The sequence below is a fragment of the Glandiceps talaboti genome, chromosome 20, assembly GCF_964340395.1.
Source record: "Glandiceps talaboti chromosome 20, keGlaTala1.1, whole genome shotgun sequence".
NCBI classification, from domain to species: Eukaryota; Metazoa; Hemichordata; class Enteropneusta; family Spengelidae; genus Glandiceps; species Glandiceps talaboti.
Window position 1 is genome coordinate 21109495 of NC_135568.1, and position 19319 is coordinate 21128813.

The 19319-nt window shown below is 33.3% G+C and overlaps 1 protein-coding gene across 2 annotated transcripts in view; it reads left to right on the forward strand.

Moving 5' to 3' along the window:
- Positions 1-19319, forward strand: part of LOC144451067 (neurobeachin-like protein 1) — a 312418-nt gene that overhangs the window by 161356 nt on the left and 131743 nt on the right. For both annotated transcript variants that reach the window (XM_078141830.1, XM_078141831.1), the window contains one exon: positions 6576-6710. In XM_078141830.1, the coding sequence (XP_077997956.1) occupies positions 6576-6710 (135 nt within the window). The remainder of the gene's footprint in view (positions 1-6575; positions 6711-19319) is intronic.

The following is a 19319-nucleotide window of genomic DNA, read 5'->3' on the forward strand; positions in this document are numbered from 1 at the left end:
GTGGGAGATGGTACATTTGTACTGTATTTAGTAGACTATGTGTATTGTAGATAGGTGGGTGATGGTATCATTTGTACTGTATTTAGTAGACTATGTGTATTGTAGATAGGTGGGTGATGGTATCATTTGTACTGTATTTAGTAGACTATGTGTATTGTAAATAAGTGGGTGATGGTATCATTTGTACTGTATTTAGTAGACAACAGGTATTGTAAATAGGTGGGTGATGGTATCATTTGTACTGTATTTAGTAGACAACATGTATTGTAAATAGGTGGGAGATGGTATCATTTGTACTGTATTTAGTAGACTATGTGTATTGTAAATAGGTGGGAGATGGTATCATTTGTACTGTATTTAGTAGACTGTGTATTGTAGATAGGTGGGAGATGGTATCATTTGTACTGTATTTAGTAGACTGTGTATTGTAAATAGGTGGGAGATGGTATCATTTGTACTGTATTTAGTAGACTGTGTATTGTAAATAGGTGGGAGATGGTATCATTTGTACTGTATTTAGTAGACTGTGTATTGTAGATAGGTGGGAGATGGTATCATTTGTACTGTATTTAGTAGACTGTGTATTGTAGATAGGTGGGAGATGGTATCATTTGTACTGTATTTAGTAGACTATGTGTAATGTAAATAGGTGGGAGATGGTATCATTTGTACTGTATTTAGTAGACTGTGTATTGTAGATAGGTGGGAGATGGTATCATTTGTACTGTATTTAGTAGACTGTGTATTGTAGATAGGTGGGAGATGGTATCATTTGTACTGTATTTAGTAGACTGTGTATTGTAAATAAGTGGGAGATGGTATCATTTGTACTGTATTTAGTAGACTGTGTATTGTAGATAGGTGGGAGATGGTATCATTTGTACTGTATTTAGTAGACTGTGTAATGTAAATAGGTGGGTGATGGTATCATTTGTACTGTATTTAGTAGACTGTGTGTATTGTAAATAGGTGGGAGATGGTATCATTTGTACTGTATTTAGTAGACTGTGTATTGTAAATAGGTGGGAGATGGTATCATTTGTACTGTATTTAGTAGACAACAGGTATTGTAAATAGGTGGAAGATGGTATCATTTGTACTGTATTTAGTAGACTATGTGTATTGTAAATAAGTGGGAGATGGTATCATTTGTACTGTATTTAGTAGACTGTGTGTATTGTAAATAAGTGGGTGATGGTATCATTTGTACTGTATTTAGTAGACAACAGGTATTGTAAATAGGTGGGTGATGGTATCATTTGTACTGTATTTAGTAGACAACATGTATTGTAAATAGGTGGGAGATGGTATCATTTGTACTGTATTTAGTAGACTATGTGTATTGTAAATAGGTGGGAGATGGTATCATTTGTACTGTATTTAGTAGACTGTGTATTGTAGATAGGTGGGAGATGGTATCATTTGTACTGTATTTAGTAGACTGTGTATTGTAAATAGGTGGGAGATGGTATCATTTGTACTGTATTTAGTAGACTGTGTATTGTAAATAGGTGGGAGATGGTATCATTTGTACTGTATTTAGTAGACTGTGTATTGTAGATAGGTGGGAGATGGTATCATTTGTACTGTATTTAGTAGACTATGTGTAATGTAAATAGGTGGGAGATGGTATCATTTGTACTGTATTTAGTAGACTGTGTATTGTAGATAGGTGGGAGATGGTATCATTTGTACTGTATTTAGTAGACTGTGTATTGTAGATAGGTGGGAGATGGTATCATTTGTACTGTATTTAGTAGACTGTGTATTGTAAATAAGTGGGAGATGGTATCATTTGTACTGTATTTAGTAGACTGTGTATTGTAGATAGGTGGGAGATGGTATCATTTGTACTGTATTTAGTAGACTGTGTAATGTAAATAGGTGGGTGATGGTATCATTTGTACTGTATTTAGTAGACTGTGTGTATTGTAAATAGGTGGGAGATGGTATCATTTGTACTGTATTTAGTAGACTGTGTATTGTAAATAGGTGGGAGATGGTATCATTTGTACTGTATTTAGTAGACAACAGGTATTGTAAATAGGTGGAAGATGGTATCATTTGTACTGTATTTAGTAGACTATGTGTATTGTAAATAAGTGGGAGATGGTATCATTTGTACTGTATTTAGTAGACTGTGTATTGTAAATAGGTGGGAGATGGTATCATTTGTACTGTATTTAGTAGACTGTGTATTGTAAATAGGTGGGAGATGGTATCATTTGTACTGTATTTAGTAGACTATGTGTATTGTAAATAGGTGGGAGATGGTATCATTTGTACTGTATTTAGTAGACTGTGTATTGTAGATAGGTGGGAGATGGTATCATTTGTAATGTATTTAGTAGACTGTGTAATGTAAATAGGTGGGTGATGGTATCATTTGTACTGTATTTAGTAGACTGTGTAATGTAAATAGGTGGGAGATGGTATCATTTGTACTGTATTTAGTAGACTGTGTATTGTAAATAAGTGGGAGATGGTATCATTTGTACTGTATTTAGTAGACAACATGTATTGTAAATAAGTTGGAGATGGTATCATTAGTCCCCGCCGGACGAAGTCTGGGACGGGGACTTATGGATTGAATTCCGTCTGTCCGTGCGTCCGTGCGTGCGTCCGTCCATCCGTCCGTCCGCAGCTGTTTCTTGGAGATGCCTGGACTGATTTTTTTCAAACTTGGTACAGGGGCAACATACAATGGCATACATATGCACGTTAATTTGTTTCATGATACGATCCAATATGGCCACCTAGCAGCCATTTTGTTTGCACATTTTCCCTGTCTAAAGCCATAACTCAGACATGCTTGAACAGATCTCATTCAAAGTTGGTATTAGGACAGTGTTCTATGACATACATGTGCATATCCATTTTCATTGTGATACGATCAAATATGGCCGCCTGGCAGCCATTTTGTTTGCGAATTTTGCATGTCCAAAGCTATAACTCAGACATGCTTGAACAGATCTCATTCAAAGTTGGTATTAGGACAGTGTTCTATAACATACATGTGCATATTCATTGTTGTTGTGATACGATCCAATATGGCTGCCTGGCAGCCATTTTGTTTGCGATTTTTCAATGTCCAAAGCCATAACTCAGACATGCTTGGACAGATCTCATTCGAAGTTGGTATTAGGACAGTGTTCTATGACATACATGTGCATATCCATTTTCGTCATGATACAATCCAATATGGCTGCCTGGCAGCCATTTTGTTTGTGAATTTTCCATGTCCAAAGCCATAACTCAGACATGCTTGAACAGATCACATTCAAAGTTGGTATTATAAGAACCCAACATTATTATTATTATTATTAGGACAGTGTTCTATGACATACATGTGCATATCAATTTTCATCGTGATATGATCCCCCATACCCGACCCATCCTTTATTGTTGTAGGCATGTTCCATGTCCAGCAAGCAGACACAACATATCTAAGTCTGTTTGATTTAGGTTCACAAGCGTTGTTGCGTGATCAGAGTAGTGATAATTCCTTAAAACCCAATCATAGTGGGGACTATGTCATTATCAATGACTTGTTTGTACTCTATTTAGTAGACTATGTGTATTGTAAATAGGTGGGAGATGGTATCATTTGTACTGTATTTAGTAGACTATGTGTATTGTAGATAGGTGGGAGATGGTATCATTTGTACTGTATTTAGTAGACTATGTGTATTGTAGATAGGTGGGTGATGGTATCATTTGTACTGTATTTAGTAGACTATGTGTATTGTAGATAGGTGGGAGATGGTATCATTTGTACTGTATTTAGTAGACTATGTGTATTGTAGATAGGTGGGAGATGGTATCATTTGTACTGTATTTAGTAGACTATGTGTATTGTAGATAGGTGGGAGATGGTATCATTTGTACTGTATTTAGTAGACTGTGTATTGTAGATAGGTGGGAGATGGTATCATTTGTACTGTATTTAGTAGACTGTGTATTGTAGATAGGTGGGTGATGGTATCATTTGTACTGTATTTAGTAGACTGTGCAATGTAAATAGGTGGGTGATGGTATCATTTGTACTGTATTTAGTAGACTATGTGTATTGTAGATAGGTGGGAGATGGTATCATTTGTACTGTATTTAGTAGACTATGTGTATTGTAGATAGGTGGGAGATGGTATCATTTGTACTGTATTTAGTAGACTATGTGTATTGTAAATAGGTGGGAGATGGTATCATTTGTACTGTATTTAGTAGACTATGTGTATTGTAAATAGGTGGGAGATGGTATCATTTGTACTGTATTTAGTAGACTATGTGTATTGTAAATAGGTGGGAGATGGTATCATTTGTACTGTATTTAGTAGACTATGTGTATTGTAAATAGGTGGGAGATGGTATCATTTGTACTGTATTTAGTAGACAACAGGTATTGTAAATAGGTGGGTGATGGTATCATTTGTACTGTATTTAGTAGACTGTGTATTGTAAATAAGTGGGAGATGGTATCATTTGTACTGTATTTAGTAGACAACATGTATTGTAAATAGGTGGGAGATGGTATCATTTGTACTGTATTTAGTAGACTATGTGTATTGTAGATAGGTGGGTGATGGTATCATTTGTACTGTATTTAGTAGACTATGTGTATTGTAGATAGGTGGGAGATGGTATCATTTGTACTGTATTTAGTAGACTATGTGTATTGTAGATAGGTGGGTGATGGTATCATTTGTACTGTATTTAGTAGACTATGTGTATTGTAGATAGGTGGGTGATGGTATCATTTGTACTGTATTTAGTAGACTACATGAATTGTAAATAGGTGGGAGATGGTATCCACAGTCACTTGTACTGTATTTAGTAATATGATAAATATACAATTAGTACATATAGCACAGACGTAGAGTGGCACAACAGCCTTTAACACACAATCATGATGTACTACTCTTCTTGGAACATGTAACCACCTTTGGCTTTGTCAAAGAATGGGCTAAAAAATGTAGACACGATGAAACATAAAAAATGTAGAAACACCAAAATGATAAAATTCAAAGGTACAACATTCCCTGTCTTGGATGTATACTTGGAAGGTTGCCAAACAAAAGCCAAAGGATGTCCACTGGTTCACAGTTCCAGGGCATGCCATCAACAGCACCTGTGCCACTTTATGACATGTGATCAGTTTGGAAGTCAGTAGAATTGCTGGAGTGGTGTACGTAGCAGCTAGACCACAACATGACTTGCGCAATCTATAGTAATTGAACACAAACAATGTCCAACTTTATTTCATACCTTCATGGGCATTGTTGAGGAATAAGTAGAAAAGTACTAAGTTAATGTAGTCTCAATTTAAGACAGTACTAAGTTTATGTAGTCTCAATTTGAGACAGTACTAAGTTTATGTAGTCTCAATTTGAGACAGTACTATGTTTATGTAGTCTCAATTTGAGACAGTACTAAGTTTATGTAGTCTCAATTTAAGACAGTACTAAGTTTATGTAGTCTCAATTTAAGACAGTACTGAGTTTATGTAGTCTCAATTTAAGACAGTAGTAAGTTAATGTAGTCTCAATTTGAGACAGTACTAAGTTTATGTAGTCTCAATTTGAGACAGTACTAAGTTTACGTAGTCTCAATTTAAGACAGTACTAAGTTTATGTAGTCTCAATTTAAGACAGTACTAAGTTTATGTAGTCTCAATTTAAGACAGTACTAAGTTTATGTAGTCTCAATTTAAGACAGTACTAAGTTTATGTAGTCTCAATTTAAGACAGTACTAAGTTTACGTAGTCTCAATTTAAGACAGTACTAAGTTTATGTAGTCTCAATTTGAGACAGTACTAAGTTTATGTAGTCTCAATTTAAGACAGTACTAAGTTTATGTAGTCTCAATTTAAGACAGTACTAAGTTTATGTAGTCTCAATTTAAGACAGTACTAAGTTTATGTAGTCTCAATTTAAGACAGTACTAAGTTTATGTAGTCTCAATTTAAGACAGTACTGAGTTCATGTAGTCTCAATTTAAGACAGTACTGAGTTTATGTAGTCTCAATTTAAGACAGTACTGAGTTTATGTAGTCTCAATTTAAGACAGTACTAAGTTTATGTAGTCTCAATTTAAGACAGTACTGAGTTTATGTAGTCTCAATTTGAGACAGTACTAAGTTTATGTAGTCTCAATTTAAGACAGTACTGAGTTTATGTAGTCTCAATTTAAGACAGTACTAAGTTTATGTAGTCTCAATTTAAGACAGTACTGAGTTTATGTAGTCTCAATTTAAGACAGTACTAAGTTTATGTAGTCTCAATTTAAGACAGTACTAAGTTTATGTAGTCTCAATTTAAGACAGTACTAAGTTTATGTAGTCTCAATTTAAGACAGTACTGAGTTTATGTAGTCTCAATTTGAGACAGTACTAAGTTTATGTAGTCTCAATTTGAGACAGTACTAAGTTTATGTAGTCTCAATTTAAGACAGTACTAAGTTTATGTAGTCTCAATTTAAGACAGTACTAAGTTTATGTAGTCTCAATTTAAGACAGTACTAAGTTTATGTAGTCTCAATTTAACAGTTTGACTCTACTTTGTATCTAACTATTTTTCAGTTGGTGGATACCCTAATGCTCTTATTAGATGCTCTCAATGTATGGGAACAGACATTTGGTGAGGCTGATTGGTTAGAGATGGCACAGATTGGTATCAGGATACTCATTGGCTTTGCTTCACAAAATGACATAGAGGTGAGTCTTTAACTTTTGTCATAATTTTGTGTCATGCATGTCACCTGACATTCATGCCACGCTATCAGCTACCACTCACATCTGTACTACTAGTCTGCAGTGTGTGAACTTAAGGGAAAATGACTACTGGTCATAAGGACCGACATGTAGCAAATGCTGCTGGTCCTTAAGGAAAAGTGCTGGTCCATACTCACGTTCACGACCTGTATCTACACCCCCCCCCCCCCCCATTTACAGATTAAATGATTTTGAACTTTAATATGATACAACATATCTTTAGATGTAAAAGTAAAAGAGAGTACAACGAATTGTTCACTATCCACTATTATTTCATAAAATTTCCACTCACAGAGACAAAAAATAACTCGGAAGTAAAATTTGGATTCACAACGTGTACTTTTTGACTCTGTGAGTAGAGGTTTTCACTTGTAACTATGAACCCAAAGACTATGAATATTCATTCTCGCATAATCTGTTCCTATAGACTACCGTATAGTGGTCTGAGACTGAATGTATACATTCCACCATAGAAATACACAACCATAGATTGTAGATAATATGGGTGAATGAATCAATAAATCTACATTATCTGCAATCTCTAAGAGATCACAGTCCTCTCCTTCCTCTCTGTACGATTCACTAAATTCTGAATCACATAATCCAAAGTCAGATTCATCGTATGTGGCAACAGCTGATGTAGCTTTCCAACTCTTAGCGAACGTATACCCACAAATTCATCATAGCAGAAGGTTTTGTCGCATAACTATCCCTCTTGAAAACTGTGTATTTGCTTTATTTCAATTTCCATCCACACAGTGACATGGAGCGGTTTCGTCTTCCTTCAGTCTTTACAAATATGTACAGAAGGGCCACCCCCCACCCCCCACCCCCATAAAGCCCTACCCGTATACCCTACCGTGGTGTATTGAGTATCGTCACTGGTTGTTTGTGTAAGAAATCTGACCATGATGAAGAGAATTATCATGGCTAAACATGTCTTACAGTGCGAGTTTTTTTTTGACGTGGGAACGTGATATGGTAACTGTACTGTAATGTGTCATTCACCATGTACCCGTGTTTGGCATGATGCAGTAATTTTCCAGATACAACAATGGCAACAAAAATGCAACATTTCTAAGTTTATACGTTGATTACAACATGACAGGACGTACATGATCATATGCATCAAATTGAAAGCAATCAGACTACGCATTTTTTTACTGTTTTTACAACAACAAAAAACCTATCGTACTGAAGATATTTTACGAAGTGTACCTGCCTTCTTTATTAGTTAAAATGCCATTTGCAGGGTAGTTTATATGTTTTCCGTCAGTTTGTTTTGATCATGGCCACACATGTGGGGAACTCCGGTAAATTGATCGGGAAACCCGCTAACATTTACAAGCTTTAATACCAGCCTTTAAAAAAAACAGTGTCTGTTTCGTCTTCTTCTTCGGAAGCTCATTAAATATGGCCACAAAGTGACATACTATATAAATACAACGTGGAACTGTCTCAAACACGTTAAAAGTTTCATACACTTTGAACAGTAAACTTTACAACAATGATTAAATGATTACGATATCATGGTGGAAAAAGACGCATACGCTGAATGCGTAAAATGAGTCTGAATGTCTAAGTCGTTCTGATTAGACAAGACAAAAATAATTAGAGAAATTCAGCCAATCATGTGTTTGCTAACATAATTTCATAAAGTAAATGCTGTATGCTACGTCATATGTCGACATGATATCAACATTGACAACAACACGGAGCGAGCTAGCTCTGTGTCGCTTGACTTGAACGAGATGTCGAGAGTAAAATAGGTAACACAAGATCAGATTCATGTAGGTGAAATTGGATATATCTTTGAATAAATGTTATTATTTACTCCAAATTTCAGTCGGTCATAAGGACCGATACGTTGTTGTAATTCTGAAAAACTGTCGGTCCAAACGGAAATCTGTTGGTCTCGGGCCGAAGGACCGGCGTTATTTTGGCACGCTGCTAGTCTGTAAGATATGACATTCATGCCATGCTATCAGCTACCACTCACATCTGTACTAATAGTCTGTAAGATACGACATTCATGCCACACTATCAGCTACCACTCACATCTGTACTACTGGTCTGTAAGATATGACATTCATGCCATGCTATCAACTACCACTCACATCTGTACTACTAGTCTGTAAGATACGACATTCATGCCACGCTAACAGCTACCACTCACATCTGTACTACTAGTCTGTAAGATACGACATTCATGCCACGCTAACAGCTACCACTCACATCTGTACTACTAGTCTGTAAGATATGACATTCATGCCATGCTATCAACTACCACTCATGCACATCTGTACTACTAGTCTGTAAGATATGACATTCATGCCATACTATCAGCTACCACTCACATCTGTACTACTAGTCTGTAAGATATGACAGTCATGCCACACTATCAGCTACCACTCACATCTGAACTACTAGTCTGTAAGATATGACATTCATGCCATGCTATATCTACCCGGCACTCACATTTGTACTACTAGTCTGTAAGATATGACATTCATACCACAATATCACTCACATCTGTACTACCGGTACTAGTCTGTAAGATATGACATTCATGCCATGCTATCAGCTATCCCTCACATCTGTACTACTAGTCTGTAAGATATGACATTCATACCATGATTATGATGAAGATTTCTTAAATCAGATTATACATCATAAGGGTGTTTTAGAAAACAACATGATTGACCCATTGTACGAGAGCAATGTCGCAATGAATCAAAATATTTCCTTGGAAGAGGTTGAAAAGGTTGTTAACAAGGTCAAGCGAGGAAAATCTGTCGGTATTGATCGCATTCCAGGTGAAGTCCTAAAAAACGATGTATCTATTTCAGTGTTGCATAATCTGTTTCAATTGTGCTTTGACAGTGGTTTGATACCAGATGTTTGGCGTTTTGCTACAATCGTACCGATTCCTAAGGATCGTTCAGCTGATCCACGTATTCCGTTAAACTATCGCGGTATTAGTTTACAAAGTGTCATATGCAAGCTTTATTGTTCAATTTTGAATGCTCGTTTAATTACTCATCTAGAAAATAATGACCTCCTGGTTGATGAGCAAAATGGTTTCAGGAAAGGTCGCTCATGTGAAGACCATATTTTTGTTCTAACTTCTGTTATTCGTAATAGACTTGTAAATAACTTGCCCACTTTTGCAGCCTTCTTAGACTTGCGGAAAGCGTTTGATTGTGTGAATCGTGAGGCGTTGTTATATAGGTTATTAATTAGTGGAGTTAACGGTAAATTTTATAACGCTATAAAGGCCATGTACACTGATACTAGTGCTGCCGTCAATCTGAATGGGCACCTGTCTAGTAGTTTCCCTACGAATAGTGGTGTCAGACAAGGAGACAATCTTTCACCTACTCTATTTTCACTGTTTATAAATGATTTAGCTGTTATTATTAAGGAATCGCCTCCAGGTATTAGAATTGGAGATATAAAGTTGAATATATTATTATATGCAGATGATATTGTACTTCTGTCCGATAACGAGGATGGTCTTCAGGAAATGTTAAATATTTTCTTTGCTTGGTGTAAAAAATGGCGATTAAAAGCAAACATAGTGAAGTCAAAAGTAATTCATTTTAGAAAGAAAGGCACTGTTTGTACTGGTTTTAACTTTATGATCGGTACTGAAACAATAGAGATTGTTAATAAGTACAAATATTTGGGTATTGTTTTGCATGAATTTCTTGACTTTTCTATTACTGCTAATGCGCTTGCTGAGTCGGCTGGTAGAGCTTTAGGTGCAGTCTGTTCCAAATTCAGGTCACTGAATAATATGGGTTTTAATACATTCACTAAATTGTTCAATGCATCTGTGGTACCAATTCTTGAATATTGCTCGGGTATCTGGGGTTTTCAAAACTTCTCGTCGTGTGATTTAATTCAGAATCGGGCAATAAGGTTTTATTTAGGTGTTCACAAATTCGCACCTACTCTCGCTATTAATGGAGACACTGGTTGGGATTCGTGTATTGCGAGTAGGTGGGGTAATATGGCCCGGTATTGGAACAGACTTTGTAACCTTGACAGTGATAGGTTAACTAGTAAGATTTTCTTTTGGGACCATGCGCTGTGTGTCGGCAATTGGTCTTCTGAAATGTATGACATCTTTGAAAGTCTAGATATTGATGAGTTGATTCCATGTGATACTGGGATTGTCAGGTTACGTAAACAGTCGAATTGTACTGAAAACTGGTATATGCATGTTCGTAACAAACCGAAATTACGCACGTACAGTATCTTTAAAAGAACATATCGTCGTGAAAATTATTTAGATTTAGATTTGTCGAGAGCTGAACGTTCTCTTTTTGTTCAGTTACGAATAGGAATACTTCCACTCAGGATTGAAACAGGTCGTTTTAGGGGCGAGGTGTTACATGCTCGCCTCTGTGTGTTATGTAATGCAGATTCAATTGAGGATGAATCTCACTTTTTATTTCACTGTTCATTCTATCAGGATTTAAGAACACATTTTTACAATATTATACTTGAGTCTAATCCAAATTTTGTAAACTTTAATGAGACTGAGAAATGGAACTTTATAATGATCAATATGCCTAGAGCAACTTGTAAATTTATTCACAAAGCTTACACCAGAAGGTGTAATCATCTTTATATAACAATGTAGTATGTTACTTTTCTTTACTTGTTATGACTGTCCTCTTTGCACCCCTTATTTTTAAGTGCTTTATACGAGTAATTCAGTTTTGTAGTGACTAATAAGCCCGGTGGGCTGGGTGATGTGTTTGCTTTCTGATATTGTTATTGCTAAAATGTATATCACATGTCACTATAATAAACAACCTTTACTTTACTTACATACCATGCTATCAGTTCACTCTAACAGGACTGGCCAACATGATGTATCTTACAGTCTAAAATGTCACCTACTTCCACATGTTTCCTTTGTCCTATATTATCAATCTAGCCTGATCTGGGCTACATTTTGTATAACTACATACATGTCTGAAGAGTTTAAATGCTAAAGGATGTTCTAATGGCATTGGCCCTGATCAATTTTAGACTGTTATTCTTTTGGATTGCCTGACCTATGAGATTTTATTATTGAGTTGGACCACATGAATCATTCACCAAACTAGATACTGGATCCTAGTTTTTACAACTCTTACAGTAACCCATGTATTGAAACTAAACACTAGATATTGTACAGTAACCCATCTATTGAAACTAAACACTAGATATTGTAGAGTAACCCATGTATTGAAACTAAACACTAGATATTGTATAGTAACCCATGTATTGAAACTAAACACTAGATATTGTATAGTAACCCATCTATTGAAACTAAACACTAGATATTGTATAGTAACCTATCTATTGAAACTAAACACTAGATATTGTATAGTAACCCATCTGTTGAAACTAAACACTAGATATTGTACAGTAATCCATCTATTGAAACTAAACACTACATATTGTATAGTAACCCATCTATTGAAACTAAACACTAGATATTGTAGAGTAATCCATCTATTGAAACTAAACACTAGATATTGTATAGTAACCCATCTATTGAAACTAAACACTAGATATTGTATAGTAACCCATGTGTTGAAACTAAACACTACATATTGTATAGTAACCCATCTATTGAAACTAAACACTAGATATTGTAGAGTAATCCATCTATTGAAACTAAACACTAGATAGTGTATAGTAACCCATCTATTGAAACTAAACACTAGATATTGTAGAGTAATCCATCTATTGAAACTAAACACTAGATATTGTATAGTAACCCATCTATTGAAACTAAACACTAGATATTGTATAGTAACCCATCTATTGAAACTAAACACTACATATTGTACAGTAACCCATGAATTGAAACTAAACACTACATATTGTAGAGTAACCCATCTATTGAAACTAAACACTAGATATTGTACAGTAACCCATCTATTGAAACTAAACACTAGATATTGTATAGTAACCCATGTGTTGAAACTAAACACTAGATATTGTAGAGTAATCCATCTATTGAAACTAAACACTACATATTGTATAGTAACCCATCTATTGAAACTAAACACTAGATATTGTACAGTAACCCATCTATTGAAACTAAACACTAGATATTGTAGAGTAATCCATCTATTGAAACTAAACACTACATATTGTATAGTAACCCATGTGTTGAAACTAAACACTAGATATTGTATAGTAACCTATCTATTGAAACTAAACACTAGATATTGTAGAGTAATCCATCTATTGAAACTAAACACTATATATTGTAGAGTAATCCATCTATTGAAACTAAACACTAGATATTGTAGAGTAATCCATCTATTGAAACTAAACACTACATATTGTATAGTAACCCATGTGTTGAAACTAAACACTAGATATTGTATAGTAACCCATCTATTGAAACTAAACACTAGATATTGTATAGTAATCCATCTATTGAAACTAAACACTAGATATTGTAGAGTAATCCATCTATTGAAACTAAACACTAGATATTGTATAGTAACCCATCTATTGAAACTAAACACTAGATATTGTACAGTAATCCATCTATTGAAACTAAACACTACATATTGTATAGTAACCCATCTATTGAAACTAAACACTACATATTGTAGAGTAACCCATGTGTTGAAACTAAACACTAGATATTGTATAGTAACCCATGTATTGAAACTAAACACTAGATATTGTATAGTAACCCATCTATTGAAACTAAACACTAGATATTGTATAGTAACCCATCTATTGAAACAAAACACTACATATTGTATAGTAACCCATCTATTGAAACTAAACACTAGATATTGTAGAGTAATCCATCTATTGAAACTAAACACTACATATTGTATAGTAACCCATGTATTGAAACTAAACACTGGATATTGTATAGTAACCCATCTATTGAAACTAAACACTACATATTGTAGAGTAACCCATGTATTGAAACTAAACACTAGATATTGTAGAGTAATCCATCTATTGAAACTAAACACTAGATATTGTAGAGTAACCCATCTATTGAAACTAAACACTAGATATTGTAGAGTAATCCATCTATTGAAACTAAACAATACATATTGTATAGTAACCCATGTATTGAAACTAAACACTAGATATTGTAGAGTAATCCATCTATTGAAACAAAACACTACATATTGTATAGTAACCCATCTATTGAAACTAAACACTAGATATTGTAGAGTAATCCATCTATTGAAACTAAACACTACATATTGTATAGTAATCCATCTATTGAAACTAAACACTAGATATTGTAGAGTAACCCATCTATTGAAACTAAACACTAGATATTGTAGAGTAACCCATGTATTGAAACTAAACACTAGATATTGTAGAGTAACCCATCTATTGAAACTAAACACTAGATATTGTATAGTAACCCATGTATTGAAACTAAACACTAGATATTGTATAGTAACCCATCTATTGAAACTAAACACTAGATATTGTATAGTAACCCATGTATTGAAACTAAACACTAGATATTGTATAGTAACCCATCTATTGAAACTAAACACTAGATATTGTATAGTAACCCATGTATTGAAACTAAACACTAGATATTGTAGAGTAACCCATCTATTGAAACTAAACACTACATATTGTAGAGTAACCCATGTATTGAAACTAAACACTAGATATTGTATAGTAACCCATGTATTGAAACTAAACACTAGATATTGTAGAGTAACCCATCTATTGAAACTAAACACTAGATATTGTAGAGTAACCCATGTATTGAAACTAAACACTAGATATTGTATAGTAACCCATCTATTGAAACTAAACACTAGATATTGTATAGTAACCCATGTGTTGAAACTAAACACTACATATTGTATAGTAACCCATCTATTGAAACTAAACACTAGATATTGTATAGTAACCCATCTATTGAAACTAAACACTAGATATTGTAGAGTAACCCATGTATTGAAACTAAACACTACATATTGTATAGTAACCCATCTATTGAAACTAAACACTAGATATTGTATAGTAACCCATGTGTTGAAACTAAACACTAGATATTGTATAGTAACCCATGTATTGAAACTAAACACTAGATATTGTATAGTAACCCATCTATTGAAACTAAACACTAGATATTGTATAGTAACCCATGTGTTGAAACTAAACACTAGATATTGTATAGTAACCCATCTATTGAAACTAAACACTAGATATTGTACAGTAACCCATGTATTGAAACTAAACACTAGATATTGTATAGTAACCCATCTATTGAAACTAAACACTACATATTGTATAGTAACCCATCTATTGAAACTAAACACTAGATATTGTATAGTAACCCATGTGTTGAAACTAAACACTACATATTGTATAGTAACCCATCTATTGAAACTAAACACTAGATATTGTATAGTAACCCATCTATTGAAACTAAACACTAGATATTGTATAGTAACCCATCTATTGAAACTAAACACTAGATATTGTAGAGTAATCCATCTATTGAAACTAAACACTACATATTGTATAGTAACCCATGTGTTGAAACTAAACACTAGATATTGTATAGTAACCCATCTATTGAAACTAAACACTAGATATTGTATAGTAACCCATCTATTGAAACTAAACACTAGATATTGTACAGTAATCCATGTGTTGAAACTAAACACTAGATATTGTACAGTAACCCATCTATTGAAACTAAACACTAGATATTGTATAGTAACCCATCTATTGAAACTAAACACTAGATATTGTATAGTAACCCATCTATAGAAACTAAACACTAGATATTGTATAGTAACCCATCTATTGAAACTAAACACTACATATTGTATAGTAACCCATCTATTGAAACAAAACACTAGATATTGTATAGTAACCCATCTATTGAAACTAAACACTAGATATTGTATAGTAACCCATCTATTGAAACTAAACACTAGATATTGTATAGTAACCCTTGTGTTGAAACTAAACACTAGATATTGTATGGTAACCCATGTGTTGAAACTAAACACTAGATATTGTATAGTAACCCATCTATTGGAACTAAACACTACATATTGTATAGTAACCTATCTATTGAAACTAAACACTAGATATTGTATAGTAACCCATCTATTGAAACTAAACACTAGATATTGTATAGTAACCCATGTGTTGAAACTAAACACTACATATTGTATAGTAACCCATGTGTTGAAACTAAACACTAGATATTGTATAGTAACCCATCTATTGGAACTAAACACTACATATTGTATAGTAACCTATCTATTGAAACTAAGCACTAGATATTGTATAGTAACCCATCTATTGAAACTAAACACTACATGAGTAACCCATCTATTGAAACTAAACACTACATATTGTATAGTAACCCATCTATTGAAACTAAACACTACATATTATATAGTAACCCATCTATTGAAACTAAACACTAGATATTGTATAGTAACCTATCTATTGAAACTAAACACTACATATTGTATAGTAACCCATCTATTGAAACTAAACACTACATATTATATAGTAACCCATCTATTGAAACTAAACACTAGATATTGTATAGTAACCTATCTATTGAAACTAAGCACTAGATATTGTATAATAACCCATCTATTGAAACTAAACACTAGATATTGTACAGTAACCCATGTATTGAAACTAAACACTAGATATTGTACAGTAACCCATCTGTTGAAACTAAACACTAGATATTGTAGAGTAACCTATCTGTTGAAACTAAACACTAGATATTGTATAGTAACCCATGTGTTGAAACTAAACACTAGATATTGTATAGTAACCCATCTGTTGAAACTAAACACTAGATATTGTAGAGTAACCTATCTGTTGAAACTAAACACTAGATATTGTATAGTAACCCATGTGTTGAAACTAAACACTAGATATTGTACAGTAACCCATCTATTGAAACTAAACACTAGATATTGTATAGTAACCCATTTATTGAAACAAAACACTACATATTGTATAGTAACCCATCTATTGAAACTAAACACTAGATATTGTAGAGTAATCCATCTATTGAAACTAAACACTACATATTGTATAGTAACCCATGTATTGAAACTAAACACTGGATATTGTGTAGTAACCCATCTATTGAAACTAAACACTACATATTGTAGAGTAACCCATGTATTGAAACTAAACACTAGATATTGTAGAGTAATCCATCTATTGAAACTAAACACTAGATATTGTAGAGTAACCCATCTATTGAAACTAAACACTAGATATTGTAGAGTAATCCATCTATTGAAACTAAACAATACATATTGTATAGTAACCCATGTATTGAAACTAAACACTAGATATTGTAGAGTAATCCATCTATTGAAACTAAACACTAGATATTGTAGAGTAACCCATGTATTGAAACTAAACACTAGATATTGTATAGTAACCCATCTATTGAAACTAAACACTAGATATTGTAGAGTAATCCATCTATTGAAACTAAACACTAGATATTGTAGAGTAACCCATGCATTGAAACTAAACACTAGATATTGTAGAGTAATCCATCTATTGAAACTAAACACTAGATATTGTATAGTAACCCATGTATTGAAACTAAACACTAGATATTGTAGAGTAACCCATCTATTGAAACTAAACACTACATATTGTAGAGTAACCCATGTATTGAAACTAAACACTAGATATTGTATAGTAACCCATGTATTGAAACTAAACACTAGATATTGTAGAGTAACCCATCTATTGAAACTAAACACTAGATATTGTAGAGTAACCCATGTATTGAAACTAAACACTAGATATTGTATAGTAACCCATGTATTGAAACTAAACACTACATATTGTAGAGTAACCCATCTATTGAAACTAAACACTAGATATTGTATAGTAACCCATGTATTGAAACTAAACACTAGATATTGTAGAGTAACCTATCTGTTGAAACTAAACACTAGATATTGTAGAGTAACCCATGTATTGAAACTAAACACTACATATTGTAGAGTAACCCATCTATTGAAACTAAACACTAGATATTGTATAGTAACCCATGTGTTGAAACTAAACACTACATATTGTATAGTAACCCATCTATTGAAACTAAACACTAGATATTGTATAGTAACCCATCTATTGAAACTAAACACTAGATATTGTAGAGTAACCCATGTATTGAAACTAAACACTACATATTGTATAGTAACCCATCTATTGAAACTAAACACTAGATATTGTATAGTAACCCATCTATTGAAACTAAACACTAGATATTGTATAGTAACCCATCTATTGAAACTAAACACTAGATATTGTATAGTAACCCATCTATTGAAACTAAACACTAGATATTGTATAGTAACCCATCTGTTGAAACTAAACACTAGATATTGTACAGTAACCCATGTATTGAAACTAAACACTAGATATTGTAGAGTAACCCATGTATTGAAACTAAACACTAGATATTGTAGAGTAACCCATCTATTGAAACTAAACACAAGATATTGTATAGTAACCCATGTATTGAAACTAAACACTAGATATTGTATAGTAACCTATGTATTGAAACTAAACTAGATATTGTAGAGTAACCCATGTATTGAAACTAAACACTAGATATTGTACAGTAATCCATCTATTGAAACTAAACACTAGATATTGTATAGTAACCCATGTATTGAAACTAAACACTAGATATTGTAGAGTAATCCATCTATTGAAACTAAACACTAGATATTGTACAGTAATCCATCTATTGAAACTAAACACTAGATATTGTATAGTAACCCATGTATTGGAGCTAAACACTAGATATTGTATAGTAACCTATCTGTTGAAACTAAACACTAGATATTGTAGAGTAACCCATCTATTGAAACTAAACACTACATATTGTATAGTAACCCATCTATTGAAACTAAACACTAGATATTGTATAGTAACCCATGTATTGAAACTAAACACTAGATATTGTATAGTAACCCATCTATTGAAACTAAACACTAGATATTGTAGAGTAATCCATCTATTGAAACTAAACACTAGATATTGTATAGTAACCCATGTATTGAAACTAAACACTAGATATTGTATAGTAACCCATGTGTTGAAACTAAACACTAGATATTGTGTAGTAACCCATGTATTGAAACTAAACACTAGATATTGTATAGTAACCCATCTATTGAAACTAAACACTAGATATTGTATAGTAACCCATGTGTTGAAACTAAACACTAGATATTGTATAGTAACCCATCTATTGAAACTAAACACTAGATATTGTAGAGTAACCCATCTATTGAAACTAAACACTAGATATTGTATAGTAACCCATCTATTGAAACTAAACACTACATATTGTATAGTAACCCATCTATTGAAACTAAACACTAGATATTGTATAGTAACCCATGTGTTGAAACTAAACACTACATATTGTATAGTAACCCATCTATTGAAACTAAACACTAGATATTGTATAGTAACCCATCTATTGAAACTAAACACTAGATATTG